This window comes from Dendrobates tinctorius, unplaced genomic scaffold (genome assembly GCF_039654945.1).
Source record: "Dendrobates tinctorius isolate UK_male_01 unplaced genomic scaffold, ASM3965494v1 ptg000029l, whole genome shotgun sequence".
NCBI lineage: Eukaryota > Metazoa > Chordata > Amphibia > Anura > Dendrobatidae > Dendrobates > Dendrobates tinctorius.
The window spans coordinates 48,782,732-48,804,411 of record NW_027361697.1 but is presented as its reverse complement, the minus strand read 5'-3'; the positions used below and the strand labels follow the sequence as shown (position 1 = coordinate 48,804,411).

General features: G+C 39.7%; 1 protein-coding gene across 1 annotated transcript; it reads left to right on the top strand.

The window, feature by feature from the left end:
• The first annotated feature begins 2,149 nt into the window (after positions 1–2,149).
• Positions 2,150–20,000, top strand: LOC141085727 (pancreatic alpha-amylase-like). Its single transcript, XM_073571270.1, has 10 exons — positions 2,150–2,347; positions 9,861–10,007; positions 12,474–12,671; positions 12,949–13,179; positions 15,883–16,016; positions 17,190–17,312; positions 18,570–18,669; positions 18,742–18,863; positions 19,161–19,286; positions 19,619–20,000. Exons 1-10 carry the CDS (start codon positions 2,180–2,182, stop codon positions 19,806–19,808), a joined length of 1,539 nt encoding a protein of 512 aa, XP_073427371.1. The 5' UTR covers positions 2,150–2,179; the 3' UTR covers positions 19,809–20,000.
• The last annotated feature ends 1,680 nt before the right edge of the window (positions 20,001–21,680 follow it).

Below are 21,680 nucleotides of genomic sequence, written 5' to 3'. Positions count from 1 at the left end.
TCGGCTTATACACAAGTATATACAGTAATTGTTTTTTCATCACTTAATTGTGGAAAATTGAATTGTGAAATTTAAAACAACAACATGTCCAAGAAACAAATGAGCCCTCATCAAAACAGACGGAAAAAAAAGGTATCAGGACAATAAAAAGAAAGTGAAAGAATGAAAAAATGGCCTTGGCTGATAAGGGGTAAATACAAGTGCTTCTCACTAAACTAGAATGTCATCAAAAAGTTAATTTATCTCAGTTCTTCAATACAAAAAGTGAAACTCATTTATTGTATAGATGCATTATAGAGTGATCTATTTCAAGAGTTTATTTCTATTAATGTTGATGATTATGGCTTACAGTCAATGAAAACCCAAAAGTCATTATCTCAGTAAATTAGAAAAATTAACAAAAAACACGAGCAATGGCTTCCTAAGCATTTAAAAAGGTCCCTTAGTCTGTTTAAATTAGGCTCCACAATCTTGGGGAAGACTGCTGACTTGACATATGTCCAGAATGCAGTCATTAACACACTCGACAAGGAGGGTAAGCCACAAAAGGTAATTGCTAAAGAATAAGGTTGTTCATGGAGTCCTGTATCCAAGCATTTTATCGGAAAGTTGAATGGAAGGAAAAAGTGTGACAGAAAAAGGTGCACAAGAAACCAGAATAACCACAGCTTTAAAAGGACTGTTAAGAACAAGCCAGTCAAAAATTTGGGTGAGATTCACGAGGAGTAGACTGACGCTGGAGTCATTGCTTCAAGAGCCACCACACACAGACGTTTCCAGGACATGAGCTACAAGTGTCCCATTCCTTGTGTCAAGCCACTCATGACTAATAGACAATGCCAGAAGCGTCATACCTGGGTCAAGGAGAAAAAGGACTGGACTGTTGCTCAGAGGTCCAAGGTGTTGTTTTAAGATGAAAGTAAATTTTACATTTAATTTGGAAATCAAGTTCCCAGAGTCTGGAGGAAGAGTGGAGAGGCCACAATCCAAGCTGCTTGAGATCTATTGTGAAGTTTCCATAACCAGTGATGGTTTGGGGAGCCATGTCATCTGCTGGTGTAGGTCCACTGTGTTTTATCAAGACCAAAGTCAGCGCAGCCGTCTACCAGGAATTTTTAGAGGACTTCATGCTTCCCTCTACCAACAAGCTTTTGGGAGATGGAAATTTTATTCTCCAGCAGGACTTGGCACCTGTCCACACTGGCAAAAGTATCAATACCTAGTTTATAAACAACAGTATCATTGTGTTTGATTGGCCAGCAAACTCGCCTGACCTTAACACCAGAGAATCTATGGAGTATTGTCAAGAGGAACATGAGAGACACCAGACCCAACAATACAGAAGAGCTGAAGGCTGCTATCAAACCAACCTGAGCTTCTATAACACCTCAGGAGTGTCGCAGGCTGATCACCTCCATGCCACACCACATTGCAGTAATTGATGCAAAGGTAGCCCCGATCAAGTATTGAGTGCATTTACTGAACATACATTTCAGTAGGCCAACATTTTGGATTTTAAAATAATTTTTCAAGCTGGTGTAATAAAGTATTCTAATTTAATGAGATTATGACTTTTGGGTTTTCATTGACTGTAAGCCATATTCATCAACATTAACAGAAATAAACACTTGAAATAGATCACTCTGTGTGTAATGACTCTATGTAATATGAGTTTCACTTTTTTATTGAAGAACTGAAATAAATTAACTTTTTGATGATATTCTAACTTAGTGAGAAGCACTTGTATATGTTGTGAGAAGGATTGACACATAATTTTGGACTTTTTTTTAGTTTTTTTATGCTATATTTAGATTTTGTAAGGATTATCTAATATTAGGATAATTTTAAACTGCCTCCTGGAGGACAATTTACTTTCCTGTAGACCTCAAAGTAAACAGGTTGAAGTAAGTTGATCAAGTGTTTTTTTCAACCTTCTTGCAGAAAGTTACCCTGAAGTTGTCCTTGTTTATATGAGCTCTGTTTATCATGTTCCCTTGATATGAATATACTACAAATATGATAAAACCTGTCTACTTGTGGGAATTTCCAGAATATTACCACCTGGCTTTATATATCACAAAAAAGATTTGTAGGTGGCCACTTAGAAACACAACTCATTGCGTAACTCATAGTATAAAAGAGTATATCAAAACTGTATGCTGTCACATTAGCGGGCAGGATGAAGCTCCTTCTACTGTTGGTGGCTATTGGGCTATGCTCAGCTCAGTACAATCCCAACACTAAATATGGACGAACGTCAATTGTTCATTTATTTGAGTGGAGGTGGGATGACATTGCAGCAGAATGTGAAAGATACTTGGGACCCAATGGATTTGGAGGAATCCAGGTGGGTAGATCAATATAAATCAGTAGGAATGTTACATGTTATGGGTTTTACATTTTTTGTCTTAACTGATTTGTTAGGTTTATTATGTTGTTTAACATGACTACAGAAAGATAGTTTTCTCCTTTGCTGTAATTATGCTCTGCTCTTTAAATGTCTTAAATTATAAATTATTTATTACATTAATTTGAGATTAGCAAAATCTATGAAAAATATCCAGTAAACAGTAAATGGCCAATTCACATAAAAAAATCAATAAGCCTACAAAAAATATATACACACTTAGATAACAGCATGATAGTGAAAAAAAGAAGGGGATCCAATCCAGCACACCACACCTGAAGGATAAAATCGAGAACTTTATTCCAGTATATCAAGCCATGTTTAAAAGCATGCGAACACAGATGTTCTCGTGCTTTTAATCATGGCTTGATATGCCGGAATAAAGTTTTCGATTTTATTCTTCGGGTCTGGTGTGCTGGATTGGATCCCCTTCCTTTTTTCACGGTTATGGCTGTGCTCACCAGTGGGACTGGCACCCACCTGCTACCGATAGGACTCAGCCTCATTTGGTCGAATGTCTGTTACGTGGCTAGCTCCCTGATCCTCTCTCCTACAAAAATAATGATAATTGATTTATAATATTACTGTGAAAATCACATCTATAGACCCCTTCTCAACATGCACTGTATATATACGGTGCCACAGAAGCGGCGCTACCACAAACCGATGTATACATGTACAGTGCCGCGATCGTGCGGGCTCACGCTGATTGGTGCAGGTGTGAACTTTATGTGGGAGCTGACATCCTATAGCAATGCCCATGATAGCGGATGTATAACCCCTATGATGCTGCTGTCAATGGTGACAGCGACATCAAGGAGCATCGCAGAGGCAACGAGCTTCCATTGGCACAACACAATGCGATCACATTGGGCTGATGGTCTCCATTGTGACCCCGAGCCACAAGGTATTTCAGGGTCCTGCAGGGAAGGTGGTCTGTGAGCGCCTTTCAGATGGTGCTCCGATGCCCTGTAGTGCAGAAGTATTGCAGAATATCAGATCAGCGATCTGTCGCTATACAGTTGATGTACCATCCTAGGACAATGTAAAAAAGTAATAAAAAGTTATTAAAAAGTATAGAACTATAAAAAAAATCCAAAAATGAAGAACACAACAAAATGAAAAAATATTAATAAAATAAATACATTTATTTGTGTAAAGAAACTATAAGCATAAAAGTGCAAATATTTGGTATCGCCGCGTCCGTAACGACACAACCTACAAAACTATCCCACTAGTTAACCCTGTAAGAGAACACAGCAAAAAAAAAGGTAGAAAACTATGCTTTATCATCATACCATCATCAAAAGGTGCAATAAAATGTGATCAAAAAGACAAATGTAAATAAATATAGTACTGTTACCCTTAAGAAAATGCAACATTTTTGACAAATATCCAATTTTTTCACAAATAAACATAGGTCATATAGTCATATCAAAGAAAATTTACCACTATCATGAAGTATAATATATCTCGACAAAACATTCTCAAAATCAGTGGGATCTAATGAAATGTTCCAGAATAATTACCTTATACCTTGGTCAGAATTGAAAAAATTGGTCATATTGGCAGTATTAAATTATTTCTATTTGTCTTTTATAAACTACATTTACCGCGCATGATTAGTCTCCAATCCATTGTTTTGGGGGCTGCTGGAGAAAGCCAAGGACAGCACTTGACTTTCTCTGAGACTCTCCTGGACAATGAATGTAACAGAGGTCGAGCATGTGTACCTACTCTCTTCTCTAGACAGCACTTCATAGCACCATTGTCAAGCTTCCAGAGCCTCGATCTTGGGATTCCTAGAGCCCTAGCAGTGGGACCAAATGGATATAGGGAATATTATGGGAAAATTGCTTTATGGATGTTTACATACCAAAAATGTGACATAATAAATTAAGATAATAAAATATAATAAAAACAAACATTACTCATTGACTAATTCCTTTTTTTTCTCCAGCACTGATACTCAAGCAGTTCCTGCATATGATTTTTTATTTTCCAGGCGGGTTGATAGCATTTGACCACTGCAGAAAATCACTGACCTCAGAACTGATGTTAGAATGTGATTGGTTGCAATAGTCTCCCTTGACAGATTGATGGTGGGCAAAGGAAGAATTGAAAAGACTGACCATATCAGATATTAACTTGCTCCATCCATTGTTCTCACTAAGCTGCCACCAGAGTTGTCTAACAGAGAGTTGCGATTCTCTTCTACTGAAAAATATGCAACCAAATTGATCTTGCATGTGTTATGTGATGTCAAATTTTCCAATAAAATCAGGGTACTTTTAATGAGCCTTTGGCAGAAAATGGAACAAAATTTTGATCATTTTGGCACAATCTCTAGTATTATTTGGTATCCAAAACAGAAGAGGTTTGGCTTTGCTGAAAAGTAGACCAGAGTGACTAGGAAAGACTGGAAGCGGTGATGCAGTGAAGTTGGGCTACTTAAAAAGAATGTGGAATAGCAAAGATGAGTCGAGCTGGAAATGCAGTTTGGCATGTGGTTCAGCAGAAATGGAAGTGCTAGATGCAGCAGAGCCTAGTGTGTGAACAGCACCAGGTATCAGTAGATAAGAGAAGGCATTTGGGCACTCAGATGCAGTAGAGTATGGATAACACCTTGACTCTACAGAGAAAAGTAGGCAGTACCTTGATGTAGCAGATATTAATGTGCAAACAGAGCTCAGGAGACAATAAAGCACATATGGTAGCAGCGATGGAGGTGTGGGTAACACTCAGGAGCAGCAAAGATGAGCAGATAATCAAGTTACCTTATTGCAGCAGAGATGGATGATCAGGAAGCACTTAGGAAAAGCAGAGCTATGTAATCAGTCAAGCACCTTGTTCTAGCCAAACTGGATGTGCGAATAGCATGCAGGAGCAGCAGAGCTGAAAAGACAATCAGGTACCTTATTGTGGTAATGTGCAAGTAGTAAACAGGAATAGCAAAGCTTAAAAGGCAATGAGATACCTGACAAAAGCATATTTCGATGTGCAAATAGTACTTAGTAGCATCTGATTAATCAGATAACTGGCTGTAATAGACTCAAGTGGGAAGTGTGACTAATGTATGGAAATCATATGAGAGCAGCTTGAATTTGCTACCCAAATAATCAAGCAGCATGTAGCTACCTGACCTGTGCTTTTAAGGCCTTGGATAATGACAACCGAGGTGTGCTCTGGGCTAAGATGGCAATCCGTTCTGGACTAACACACAGGGAAATGGCAACGAGGCTAATGAATTTACTAAGTGATGTTTCTTAAAGCGGATTTGAAAAAAAGTCTACGATTTCTGAGAGAATCTGAAACGAAGTTTGGCGCTCGGCCAGGTGACTATAATGAGCCAATGTTCCCAAAATGCTGATGCAAAAAAAATTGGTGTAGAATTAGGCCAAACAAATCAGGTTTCAAAAAGGAGGTACACTATTAAGTTCATTAACAGAAGTTTAGAGTCGCTTTAACTTTAAAGTAAAGATTAAAGTAAACCTGACAGCTGAAACATGCTGACTGATACACGGGCATCATGGATCACACACCTGCTGTATGATGTCAGTAATATATGAATGACTATGGAACGCTGAGGGGTTCCAGAAAATAACATATCTTAATTGTCACCAAGGACCAAGGGGCATGAGAGATTAGTTGAAGTTATTGCTCATCTAATATATAAATCTCAATGTGGGTGTGTCCGGGATTGGCATCCGCACCGTCACAGCTACAGCCACAAAATTTGGCACAGTCACACTACTGGACCCCGAGAGCGTCATAGGCTATGTTGTGAGGTGAAATTTTAACCCCGCGCATTCCAATTCACCAAACAATTTTGCCCCTATCTACATAATGGGGAAAAAGTGAAAGGAAAAGTGTTGGAGGTAAATTGGTAGCTGCCAGATGTGAACAAGGGAGACTAAAAGAATGAGAGCGATGATGCCAAACAGTATATACCGAACAGTTGCTAAGGTGGGGCCCTGACATGGGATACTCACCACAGACGGGGATATGAGCACACACAAAATGCGCCACACCCTACCACGTGCTCCAACACATATACCACCCTCAGCACACATTTCACCACACATACACCAACCTCGCCACATAAAAGTCGAAACACAAAAGTCGCCACTCAAAAATCACCACGCTGTCCCAGAGCTGTTTAAAAGATGAAAAATGAGCTGTGATTGGTTGCTATCAGCAACAGTTTTCCTTGTAGACAGTTGTGGTAACTGAGGCCTATTATTCTTATCATTTCTATGGTGTTATCGTCCTTCTGTAAAGCTGGAAACAACACAATTTATTACCGTGCCAACATAGACCACCCTCTCACACAGACTGCAGGAGGAGCCCAGTATCACACAGGATAGGATTAGATACACAGCTCAGCTGGTTTCACACTTGCGTTTTTTTTAGCTCTTTTTTTGCGCAAAAAAATGCATGCGTTTTTTCCTATACTTTACATGGGTGCGCATACACATGCGTTTGTACGCGTTTGTATGCGCATGCATTTTTTTGTAGTGTGCGCTCGGGCACACAAAATGCATCCTGTTGCATTTTTTGTGCGTCCGACTTGTCCCAAAAAACGCATGCGCACGCAATGCGCATAAAATTCACCCAAACACCCATTATAGTCTATGGGTGCGCTGACGTGCGCATGGTAATGCACACGTCAGTGCAAAAAAACGCATGCATGTTTTTAAAAAAACATGCGCAAAACCGCAAAAAAACACACACAAACGCATGATGCGTTTTTTATGTGCGTTTGCACTGTGCACGGTGCGCAGCGCAAAAAAACGCAAGTGTGAAAGTAGCCTTAGCAGTCAGTATCACACAGGATAGGATTAGACACATAGCTCAGCAGGCAGTATCACACAGGATAGGATTAGATACACAGCTCAGCAGTCAGTATCACACAGGATAGGATTAGACACACAGCTCAGAAGTCAGTATCACACAGGAGAGGATTAGATACACTGCTCAGCAGTCAGTATCACACAGGATAGGATTAGATACACAGCTCAGCAGTCAGTATCACATAGGAGAGGATTAGACACATAGCTCAGCAGGCAGTATCACACAGGATAGGATTAGATACACTGCTCAGCAGTCAGTATCACACAGGGTAGGATTAGAAACACAGCTCAGCAGTCAGTATCACACAGAAGAGGATTAGATACACTGCTCAGCAGACAGTATCACACAGGATAGGATTAGATACACAGTTCAGCAGTCAGTATCACACAGAATAGGATTAGATACACAGCTCAGCAGTCAGTATCACACAGGAGCGGATTAGAGACATGGCTCAGCAGTCAGTATCACACAGGATAGGATTAGATACACAGCTCAGCAGTCAGTATCACACAGGAGCGGATTACATACACTGCTCACCAGACAGTATCACACAGGATAGGATTAGATACACAGCTCAGCAGTCAGTATCACACAGAATAGGATTAGATACACAGCTCAGCAGTCAGTATCAGGAGCGGATTAGAGACATGGCTCAGCAGTCAGTATCACACAGGATAGGATTAGATACACTGCTCAGCAGACAGTATCACACAGAATAGGATTAGATACACAGCTCAGCAGTCAGTATCACACAGGAGCGGATTAGAGACATGGCTCAGCAGTCAGTATCACACAGGAGCGGATTAGATACACTGCTCAGCAGACAGTATCACACAGGATAGGATTAGATACACAGCTCAGCAGTCAGTATCGCACAGAATAGGATTAGATACACAGCTCAGCAGTCAGTATCACACAGGAGCGGATTAGAGACATGGCTCAGCAGTCAGTATCACACAGGATAGGATTAGATACACAGCTCAGCAGTCAGTATCACACAGGATAGGAATAGATACACGGCTCAGCAGACCGTATCACACAGGATAGGATTAGATACACAGCTCAGCAGTCAGTATCACACAGGATAGGATTAGATACACGGCTCAGCAGTCAGTATCACACAGGATAGGAATAGATACACGGCTCAGCAGACAGTATCACACAGGATAGGATTAGATACGCAACTCAGCAGACAGTATCACACAGAATAGGATTAGATACACGGCTCAGCAGTCAGTATCACACAGGATAGGATTAGATACACAGCTCAGCAGACAGTATCACACAGGAGAGGATTAGATACATGGCTCAGCAGACAGTATCACACAGGATAGGATTAGATACGCAGCTCAGCAGACAGTATCACACAGAATAGTATTAGATACACGGCTCAGCAGACAATATCACACAGGATAGGATTAGATACACGGCTCAGCAGTCAGTATCACACAGGATAGGATTACATACACGGCACAGCAGACAGTATCACACACAATAGGATTAGATACACAGCTCAGCAGTCAGTATCACACAGGATAGGAATAGATACACTGCTCAGCAGTCAGTATCACACAGGATAGGATTAGATACACAGCTCAGCAGACAGTATCACACAGGAGAGGATTAGATACACAGCTCAGCAGACAGTATCACACACAATATGATTAGATACACAGCTCAGCAGTCAGTATCACACAGGATAGGAATAGATACACTGCTCAGCAGTCAGTATCACACAGGACAGGATTAGATACACAGCCCAGCAGACAGTATCACACAGGAGAGGATTAGATACATGGCTCAGCAGACAGTATCACACAGAATAGGATTGGATACACGGCTCAGCAGTCAGTATCACACAGGATAGGATTAGATACGCAGCTCAGCACACTGTATCACACAGAATAGTATTAGATACACGGCTCAGCAGACAGTATCACACAGAATAGGATTAGATACACGGCTCAGCAGTCAGTATCACACAGGATAGGAATAGATACACGGCTCAGCAGTCAGTATCACACAGAATAGGATTAGATACACAGTTCAGCACACAGTATCACACAGGATAGGATTAGATGCACGGTTTTTATGTGCAATATAATCATTATAATTTGTTATAACTAACCACAGTTGGTTACTATGCCCGGGCAACGCCAGGCTCTTCAGCTAGTAATGTATATAATACTTTACATTATGGGTAATCTGTGGTTTGTCCTGAAGAAGAAATGTTGCTAGACAAATAAACCCCATATTTTATTTCCTGGATCCTGGGTCTCATTCATATTTAGTCCTTTGGTCCATCAGCATAGAATGTAATCTGTTATTTAGAATTGAACCCATTATATCTGCAATCATCACCCTTCCTTTGGTGGATCAGCGGCAACCAAATCCAAACCAAGTCCTGAAACGGTGAGCCGGTTTTCCCCAATCCCATTCCAATTTATAATCAGATAAGAACCTATTTGCGTTATTGTTCTTCCAGCTTTTGTACTTTATAACTTACATTATAAATATAGCTTCAAAATGTTAAAAATGATAACTCCATTGTTGGACATATACCGTACCATTACTATTTATGTTTTTCTGCATTTTGTAGATTTCTCCACCAAATGAGAATATCATTGTTACCAATCCATGGAGACCTTGGTATGAAAGGTACCAACCGATCAGCTACAACCTCTGCTCTCGCTCTGGTAATGAGCAGCAGTTCAGAGACATGGTGACCAGATGTAACAATGTTGGGGTAAGTTGAAATATAATATAATAGTCTCGGAACATAAAATGAAGGGTACGTTATATTACAACACTGCCGATTGCCTGAGCCTCTGCATCTTATAGACAAAATCCTACTTAGAACATACAACACTGCCCTTCACCTCTCCAAACAAGCCTATTTCAACACCCTCATCACCTCACTGTCCAATAACCCGAAACGTCTCTTTGACACTTTTCATTCTCTACTCAATCCAAGAGTACAGGCCCCAACCACGGAGCTCCGAGCTGACGATCTGGCCAATTACTTCAAAGAAAAAATTGACCAGATTCGACACGAAATTATCTCCCAATCACCTCATACCATGCACTGTCCTCCCTCCCCCACTGCATCTAGCTCACTCTCTGATTTTGAACCAGTCACAGAAGAAGTAAGCAGGCTCCTTGCATCTTCTCGCCCAACCACTTGTACCAGTGACCCATTTCCATCACCTCTCCTCCAGTCCCTTTCCCCTGCTGTGACCCCTCACTTAACTAAAATATTTAACCTCTCTCTCTCTTCTGGTATTTTTCCCTCCTCATTTAAGCATGCCATCACACATCCACTACTTAAAAAACCATCCCTCGACCAAAACTGTGCCGCTAACTATAGACCTGTCTCTAATCTTCCCTTCATCTCTAAACTCCTGGGATGCCTGGTCCACTCCCGTCTTATCCGCTATCTCTCAGAAAACTTTGTTCTCGACCCTCTCCAATCCGGTTTCGGCTCTTTACACTCCACTGAAACTGCCCTCACTAAAGTCTCTAATGATCTGCTATCAGCTAAATCAAATGGTCATTACTCCATGCTAATTCTCTTGGATCTCTCTGCAGCATTCGACACTGTGGATCATCGGCTCCTCCTCACTATGCTCCATTCCATTGGCCTCAAGGACACCGTTCTCTCATGGTTCTCCTCCTATCTCTCCGACCGCTCCTTTACTGTATCTTTTGCCGGTTCCTCCTCCTCTCACCTTCCCCTTACTGTTGGGGCCCCTCAAGGATCGGTTCTAGGCCCCCTCCTCTTCTCCTTGTACACTGCCCCTATTGGTCAAACAATCAGTAGATTTGGTTTCCAGTACCATCTCTATGCTGATGACACCCAATTATATACTTCTTCTCCTGACATCACACCAGCCTTTCTAGAAAACACTGGCCATTGTCTAAACGCTGTGTCTAATATCATGTCCTCACTATATCTGAAACTGAACCTGTCAAAGACTGAACTCCTGGTGTTTCCTCCCTCTACTAATGTACCTATACCCGACATTGCCATTTCTGTGTGTGGTTCCACTATTACTCCCCAGCAACAGGCCCGCTGCCTTGGGGTCATACTTGATTCTGAGCTTTCCTTTGCCCCCCCACATTCAATCACTGGCTCGCTCTTGTCATCTGCACCTCAAAAACATTTCTAGAATTCGACCTTTTCTTACTTTTGACTCTGCAAAAACTCTTACTGTTTCTCTTATTCATTCTCGTCTCGACTATTGTAACTCTCTTCTAATCGATCTCCCTCTTACCAAACTCTCCACTCTCCAATCTGTCTTGAATGCTGCAGCCAGGATCATATTCCTCACCAATCGTTACACCGATGCCTCTACCTTGTGCCAGTCATTACACTGGCTACCCATCCACTCCAGAATTCAGTATAAACTTATTACCCTCACCCACAAAGCCCTCCATAGCTCAGCACCACCTTACATCTCCTCCCTTGTTTCAGTATACCACCCTACCGGCACCCTCCGTTCTGCTGATGACCTGAGGTTAGCATCCTCAATAGTCAGAACCTCCCACTCCCGTCTCCAAGACTTTACACCTGCCACGCCAATTCTTTGGAATGCACTTCCCAGGTCAATACGATTAGTCCCCAATCCCCACAATTTTAAGCGTGCCCTGAAAACGCATTTATTCAGACTGGCCTATCGCCTCAACACATTAACCTAATCTATCCCTGTGTGGCACAGCCAAAACTTTTACCATAACCAAATTTCCCGCATCATGTTCCCACATGCTTTATGCATCCATTAGCCCTCTGTGTTTGTACTGTTACACACTTAACATTATAGCTGGTCCATACAATCAGGGCAACTGTTACCACCCACCTTTCGTGTCTACCTCTTTCCTCATAGACTGTAAGCTTGCGAGCAGGGCCCTCATTCCTCTTGGTATCTGTTATAATCTATGTGATTATTGTTATGCTGTAATGTCTATTGTCTGTACAAGTCCCCTCTGAAATGTAAAGTGCTGCGGAATATGTTGGCGCTATAGAAATAAAATGTATTATTATTATTATTACTTGGATTTAAAAAAAAGTTTAGTCCAACAATTGAAACATTCCCAATATATAGAAAAATGTATGATAACTATTGCAAGATTACTACATCCAGTTGGCTCTACTTATAAATTCTTGTCTTTGCTATCCCTTAATAATAATGTCTTTTTGCTCCCCGGATTTTAGGTGCATATCTATGTGGACGCCATCATTAATCACATGTGTGGCGCTGGGGGTGGTGCCGGGACTCATTCATCCTGTGGATCCTATTTCAATGCTGGTTCAAGAGATTTCCCTTCTGTACCATATTCTGGCTGGGACTTTAATGATGGCAAGTGCAAAACTGGCAGTGGAGAAATTGAAAATTATAGTGATGCCTACCAGGTATACATACATATTGTTACCTAACACCAGACGCTTACATACAGTATCTGTGAGGCCACGTTCACACGTTCAGTATTGGGTCAGTACTTTACATCATTAATTGCAGCACAAAACCAGGAGAGGAACAATCAGAGGAAGAGTATAATAGAGACACGTCAGCACTTCTGTATTTATCACCCACTCCTGATTTTGGCTTACAAATACTGGGGTAAAAAACTGATCAAATAATGAGCTTGTGAATGTGGCCTAAGTCTAGTCATACATTTTTTCTTCATAGGTCAGAGACTGTCGACTTGTTAGTCTTTTGGATCTTGCCTTGGAAAAAGATTACGTCCGTGGAAAGATTGCTGAATTTTTGAACAATCTTATTAATATTGGTGTTGCCGGCTTTAGATTTGATGCTGCCAAACACATGTGGCCAGGAGACCTCAAGGCTATCACTGACAGACTTAACAATCTCAACACACGGTGGTTTGCTGATGGTACAAAACCCTTTATTTTCCAGGAGGTAATGTTTTCATTGCACATCCAATTTCGCCCAATGTTATATTTTTCCCTTTTAAAAATAAAAACAATTCCGTTCATAGCATTTCAGCACAACAATTTTGATGTACTCAGAAATTTAACCATGGAATCAAATTCATAATACAGAAACAGAATCTATCTAAAGATAAACTAAATCAGAATTGATGCTTTTTGTTTCTGGTGCACAGCTAGGCTTCTTTGGTCATCATTGACAGACAATTTTGGATTACTTTTTTTGCTTACTGAGATACCAATACTATTTAAGGGTAATTTTTGGTACCATAGAGGACAGTTTTTATGCCACAATTTCATTTTTGGTGGTTAATTGTTCATAAAGTACATCAATTTTATTTTTGAAGTTCCTTTATTTTTTAAACCCTTTCTGACAATGGGCGTAAATTTACACCGATGTTGGACTCCCTCCCTTTGATGTGTGCTCCGGTGGTGAGCCCACATCTTTCCCGGCACATGTCAGCTGTTTTGAACAGCTGACATGTGCCCGGAAATGCCGTGGGTGGAATCGCATTCCACCGGCAGCTATTAACCCCGTTAAATGCCGCTGTCAAACACTGACAGCGGCATTTAACGAGCACTTCCAGTAATCATGCCGGAAATTCTCCCACCTGTGACCCCCGTCATGTGATCGTGGGTCACTGATGTGTTAGCATGACAACCAGAGGTCTCCTGGAGACCTCCAAGGTTGTCACTGCCATCTTGCCTATGGGCACCACTCGATGGTCGGCGCTCATAGCAAGTGAGCAATTCTGCTACATACAGGTGATCTGATCATCGCCTGTATGTAGCAGAGCCGATCGCGTTATGGCAGCTTCTAGTCTCCCATGGAGACTATTGAAGCATGCCAAAAGTAAAAACAAATATATATATATATATAAAAAAAAATAAAAAAAATGAAAGTTCAAATCACCCTCCTTTCACCCCATTCAAAATAAAACAAATTAAAAAAAAATCAAACATACACATATTTGCCATTGCCGTGTTCAGAATCGCCTGATCTATCAATAAAAAAGGATTAACCTGATCGTTAAATGGTGTAGTGAGAAAAAAGTCAAAACGCCAGAATTAGGTTTTTTTGTTCGCCGCTACATTGCATTAAAATGCAAGATCGCGAAAAATGGAAATGCTACAGGTATCAGAAAATGGCGCATTTTTTTTTAAGAAAGGTTGGAATTTTTTTTCACCACTTAGATAAAAAAGAGCCTAGACATGTTTGGTGTCTATGAACTTGTAATGATCTGGGGAATCATAATGGTAGGTCAGGTTTAGCATTTAGTGAACCTAGTAAAAAAGCTAAACAAAAAACAAGTGTGTGATTGCACTTTTTTGGCAATTTCACCGCATTTGGAATTTTTTTTCTGCTTTCGAGTACACAACATGGTAAGACCAATGGTGCCGTTCAAAAGTACAACTTGTCCTGCAAAAAAAAAGCCCTCACATGGCCATTTCGACCAGAAAATAAAAAAAGTTATGGCTCTGGGAAGAAGGGAGGAAAAAATGAAAATGCAAAACCACAAATGTCTCTGGTTGTTAAGGGGTTAATATAGTAGATTCATGCTGAAATGAAATAGAATGATGACTAGGGTACAATATAGTTATAGGACGACTTGGCAGTGTAAGTATGTTTTTTTCTTTGTAGTTTTTATGTGACTTCTGCAACTGATTGGCAGCTTTCTGTCTATCAGTGATGTGGGCGGAGCTATACTGAGCTCCGCATTCCGATAACGGCTAGATCTGCAGCAGACAAAACAGTAATTTTATCAAAGCTGTAGCAAGAAGAACAGTAAGTAATACATCCCTGGAATCAGATTCTCTGCCTCTACATAAGATAAGATAGATAATCCTTTAATCGTCCCACCATGGGGAAATTCAGAGCATTACAGCAGCAAGGCAGGAACAAGTACAGATACAGATGCATAAAGGCATTACATTGACAGTAGGTAGGTACATATACGAAAAAAAAAAAAAAAATGTAACCGGACTGTCACAACTTTGGATCTATCAGTTCTCTGTTTGGGTCGTTCTCCGTTTTTGACAGTGCTGGTTATACAGCCTAACTGCAGCAGGAAGGAAGGACGTTCGATAGCGCTCCCTCTCACATTTAGGATGAAGTAGCCGGTCACTGACAGTACTGCACATCTTTGTCACATGATGGTGCTCTGAGATGGGGTAGCAAAAATCTGGTGACAGATTCCCTGTAATTTTCACCTTTACTATGCAGTTTTCCAGTGTAGTTGGGGCTTGCACAGGGCATCTGTGATTAAATTATGTCATGTGATGGCACTGTGTACAGATATTATCTAAGGGGTAACATTTCTCTTTTTGGAGAGTGACATACCAGACCTGGCATGCCAGTGTGAGGAGGCTTATAGGCCATGCTATGCTCCTCTGCAAAATTAAATATGCAAATTGTTTCTTCAGAGAGAAAGAAAACTTAGTGCCACCTATTGGAAGTCGTAATACTACAAGTCAATATTAGCCCTTTAACGAGCCTTGCCATATGACTTAGAATAAAATCCACACCAAAATCTCAATTTGCAGACACATTGTTTCAGTGTGGTGCCCCTCATCAGTGCAAAGCATGAGAGGTGATTTGGCTGCATGACAGGCTTCTGACATTTAAGATTCTCTTTGCAGTAAGAATATTTAAAATTCTATCTTTATGGCATAGGTCATTGATCTTGGAGGTGAGGCCATTTCCTCCAATGAATACTTTGGAATTGGAAGAGTAACAGAATTTAAGTATGGTGCGAAACTTGGAAAAGTTATCCGCAAGTGGGATGGTGAGAAGATGGCTTATTTGAGGTAAGTTGTAACATTGATCCGCAGCTTTTCACTGTAAGTAATAATTTAATAATCCGCTCAAGAGTATCATTCAGATCTTGTGACATGTTTGCTTAAAAAAAGTCATATTCTACATGAAATACAAATATGGAACAGCTTTTTCTTTTAATGCTATGATGTGACTAGCTATTTAATCCTCCAAGAAAGAATAAATTGACAACTGGGCACTACCAGTTGGTGGTGTGTCCTTTTGCAATCTTAGTGATGACAGCGTAAGACTGTCTAGAGACACTTCTCCAATAAACGCAATGGCAACACCTAGTTTTCAATTTATTAATAAATTTACAGTAAGGATACAGTGAACGAAACCGACACAATGGGTATGCATAAGAACCATAATCACTATGAGGAAAGGGCAACTCCCTAGAGTACACAGAGCTGTGTCACAGCCCCCCGAGGAAGTCTAATGTAAAGCGTGCGTTGGGGCGATGGACGTACACCTGGGTCATTTCCCACATGGGTTAACACTGCATTACACTTTATTATGCTTGAGGACAATTTATCAAGTTTTCCAGTTCGTTTAGGTACTTGGGTGCCATCTTGTGGCCGCATCACATTACTGTCCATCTGTATACATTTTCGCTCAAGATCAGGACTTATCGTTGTTATTCATTCTAAGAGCTCTTACTTTGATATATGATGATTGTTCATTGTCCTTATAAGCTTGTTTGCTATCCCTATCATTAGCCACGGTGACATTCTAATTGTGTCCTCGCCATCAATCCACTATACATTTTTTGTATTATAGTTTTACTGTTTACCATCAATTTTTATACATTGATAAAGTTCAGATTTTTATCATTTCTACCATGACTGTTAATTCAGTGTTACTCTTTTTTGGCGCATGTCACTCCATTTTTTTTGTAGGTTCTAGTGATGGTACAATGCAGAATTTTGTCATAGGCGCACCAGCATTGTAATTGTATGGAAACACAAGTATTTATAGAAACAGACATGTCAGAAGAGGGGACAGGTTCTATTTAAAAATAAAAAAGAATGCAAAGCAGCAACAAATATACATAAAAAATAAATGTATTTTCCTCTAAAGCAAACTGTTGAGGCATAATTTTATGCATTTAATATCAAATGCAGAAAAGTTATAATTTAATGTATTATTATTTCCACTTTCTCTAGGAACTGGGGAGAAGGATGGGGTTTCATGCCATCCGACAGAGCGCTGGTATTTGTAGACAACCACGATAACCAGAGAGGACACGGTGCGGGAGGAGCCTCAATTCTTACCTTCTTTGATGCTCGGTAAAGTTACTTCCTTTAACCCCTTCACCAGCTTGGAATTTTCCCAGTTTCGCATTTTCTTTTTTTATTCCTCCTCTTCCCAGAGTCAGAACTTTTTTATTTGTCTATCAATATGGCCATGTGAGGGCTTGTTTTCTGCTTGAAGAGTTGTACTTTTGAACTACACCATTAATTTTACTGTGTAATGTACTGAAAAAGGGAAAAGAATTGCAAAAAAGTGCAATTCTATAGTAGTTTTTTTTTTACATTTTCACTAGATACCAAACATGTACAGGTTCTTTTTTATTTTACTAGTGAAAAAAAAATTGAAATGTTGTAAAAGAGAATAAAAATTGTGCATTTTTCGGATCTTGGGTTGGGTGAAGGCATATTTTTTGTGCAACGAGCTGATGTTTTTATTAATATCATTTTGACCAACATACGATGCTTTGATCGCCTGTTATTGCATTTTATTGCAAGTTGGGGGGGTCCAAAAAAAAACGTAATTGTGGCATTTTGATATTTTCATGTTATGCTGTTTACCGATCTGATTAATTGCTTTTACATTTTGATAGATCGGGCGTTTCTGAACACAGGGATACCAAACTTTTGTTATTTTTATTTATTGTTTTATTTTGAATGGGGCAAAATGGGGCTGATTTCAACATTAATATATATTTTTTTTAATTTTTAAAACTTTTTACTTTTCATTTGCTACAATAGTCTTCTGATCGCTTGTGCTACACATAGCAGGGCTTGCGCCCTGCTGTGTGTAGCAGAAATGATCATCTACTATGAATGCCGGAAATGGGGTAGCGCTCATAGCAGATCTGCAATGACAAGCAGGGGGCTCAAGCAGACCCCCCGATTGTCATGCCAATTCGTCGGTGCCCTGTGATCATGTGACAAGGGCACCGATGAATGTGGTTTGTGATGCGCTTCTGGTGTGCGCAATTTAAATGCCGCTGTCAGAGATTGACAACGGCTTTTAACCAGTTAACAGCAGTGATGGATTGCAATTCCACCCATTGCTGTTAGGGACCCATGACAGATGATCAGATCAGCTTTCATGTAGCTGAAAAGATGCAACTCATCGCCAGAGCCTGCATCAAATGGAGAGAGGCAACCTATGACTTACAGATACATCATAGGTTGTAAATAGCTTAAAATTAATTGAAATAAAAATAAAAATGACTGTATTTGTAATATTTGTAATATTTGAAAATTATTATCAAGTAATTTTTGCTTAACACCTATGATTTCTTTCTTGCTCTTCAGATTGTACAAGATGGGAGTTGGCTTCATGTTGGCTCATCCATATGGATTCACACGTATCATGTCCAGTTTTAGGTGGACAAGAAACTGGGTCAATGGCAAGGTAAGATTACTTGCAGAACATGGAGGTCCAAGCTCAAATCAAATGTGATAGCTCTTACTTTATATGTTATAGGATGAAAATGACTGGATTGGACCACCAAGCTACTCTGATGGCTCCACAAAGCCTGTTACTATCAATGCTGACACAACATGCGGCAATGACTGGGTCTGTGAACACAGATGGCGCCAGATTAAGTAAGTAATAAAAATAACTCCAAAATGTATATCTCACAACAATCAAAATGTGTTTGGTATACTATGTTCACTTCTTCTGCTTTTTCTTTGTAAATTATTACAAAAAAAAGTACCTTCTAGAAATTTCGTGCATGTGGAGTAGCCATCGAAACAGTCATTGCTTTTAATTTCATCAATGAAAATTTTGGAAGCCAGTGGTAATGTTCATTATAATGTAAGCAGGCCTTCTTACAGCAGGATATGGTTAATGTCTCAATATTGTGCACAATGTAAAGATTCTGGTTTGTTTCTGTACAGAAACATGGCTATTTTCCGTAATGTGGTAGATGGACAGCCCTTCTCCAACTGGTGGGACAATGGAAGCAATCAAGTTGCATTTGGACGTGGAAACAGAGGATTCATTATCTTTAATAATGATGATTGGTAGGAAAATTATTTGCCTTTATATGAAATGTAATATTACATTAATATAATACTATGTTTTAAATGATAGTAATAATCACATTTATTTCAGAGGAATTACAGTGTAAAACAATTCTGTAGGTGAAAATATCATCACCCTTTAATAATAAAAAACACACAAATTTATGTCTAGTTGAATTTTTTTTATTTCGTTTTAATAAATATATTTGATATCTTCACTACGCATTTGACTAACATGTTCAAGTTAACCTAAATACCTGAGAAATGCATGAAATAAAATGAATGGTTATTACGTATTTCACACTTAAACCTATTTTTTTTTTGTCTTTTAGGTATATGGACGTCACACTTTACACAGGTCTTCCAGCTGGAACCTATTGTGATGTGATTTCTGGACAAAAGGAGAATGGTCACTGCACTGGCAGACAGATCAGTGTAGACGGCAATGGCAATGGTCGCTTCCAGATCAGCAATAATGATGAAGATCCTTTCGCAGCCATTCATGTCGAAGCCAAATTGTAACTTCTCAATTAAAGAAAAACTTAAACCTTCTAAACTATATGTTGTGAAGTGACCTCCATAGTCTGGAGAAACATTACAAGACATTGACTAGGTGCATGTGGAGTAGAACGTTTTTTTTCACAGTATCTTTTGTTGCTAATCCTTTTTATATTTTCAATATAATTAAAGGAATATTGACTATCACAAAATAAAGGCCATGACTAGGTGTGAGCATTTTTGAGATAATGGTTTAAGAATTGTGAAAACTAATAAAGGAAATATAATTTAAATAAAATAGGGTTTTGAATGTGGCCACCAAAATACTGGCGCCCCCATTCAAAGCCCTAACCTATTTAAATGATACACTTGCTGGCTTGTCATACATGTGGGTTATCCTGAAGAAGTAATTGCATACTTAGAAACGCATCAAAATAAACCACCTCCTTATTTTGCTTCACTGGGATATACATCTCAATTTTGTCAGTAGCATGGAGTCTGTACATCAACTCTTTTACACTTTGAGGTCTGATGGTCACTTGCTGACCCGTCGATCCGCTGCAGCTGACATCTTCATATATTTATTTTCAATGGATTAAACAAGCGAGTTTAATCTGAGCATAAAAGCTTACTTTATTTTTTGGATAAGACCCTATTTGCACTGATCTCTCCTACAGTTCTTAGCTATGGAAGCTTGTGACATTAAAGCTGCCTGTGTAATGTGCAGATCCTCTCATGTCAAAAAAATAGTGTTGACCGGCTGAGTCACGAACCCTATAAAATATCTAAAAGTGTCATGTCGTATCTGTCAGCAAGAAGTTCTTCATGGATTAAATATGTTTTTTACAATATTTCTCACACATGTCTGATTGTATTGAGATTTGGGGACATTTGAGACAAAGATCACCACCTGAACTCTTTTTAGTGTTCCTCAAGCAGCTCCCAAACTATGTTTGCAATGTGCTAGGGTGCATTATCATATTATTTGATGTACAGTAGTCTTTCTTTGGGATTTGACTAGACAGACTAGTCTTCACTCTCCAGGATTTTGCTCATTTAAATGAAGAAAATAGAAAAAAATAAATACCACACGGTTTATCTATCCTGCCACCACAGCTCACCATCCACTGCTCTTTGCCTCCTTTTGGGTCATCTTTCTCAATCTCAACTCGGCACCAGGCTTCTGGTGCCGAGTAGGCCTGGGAAGTCACGATACTCGTCATGATGTCATTACGTACATTGCCCGAAGTCTATTCATGATGTCACGATGCACATAATCCGAGATGCTATACTAGGCCATAGACAATGTGTGTAATGATGTTATGGTATCATGACTTTGGAGACCAATAGTAGATATTGAGAAGCAGCTTCAAGAGCATGCATCGAGCACCAGACATTGAGCTGAAGTGGCCGGACAAATAAGCCATGATGTGAGGGTTTTTTTGTTGCTTTTTTATACTATTTTTATTTGTGAAAACCTAAGAGCATAATAAGGAATGCAATAAAGAACTAATTTGCTAATTTGAAGGTATTTTCACCTTTAAAAAAATAACAGTCGTCCTTTACATTTTTCTTTTATAAGACACAAACCACAATTTACTCACCCTCATGAGGTCCAGCAATGGGTCTCCACTGCTGGTTACACTGATTTGATATTGGCCAGTGAACCTAGTAGCTTTAAGGCTATGTGCCCACGTAGCGTTTTTCAAGTGTTTTTTTCATGAGCAGAAACGCATGCCCTTGCCAGGGAAAACGCATGCGCTTTTTGACACGTGTTTTTGACGCGATTATCAAGCGTTTGACATGCGTTTTCCTATGCGTTTTTGCAATTACAATGTATGTATGCGGAATCACATGCGATTCCGCACAGTTAATGAACATGCTGCGTTTTTTTCC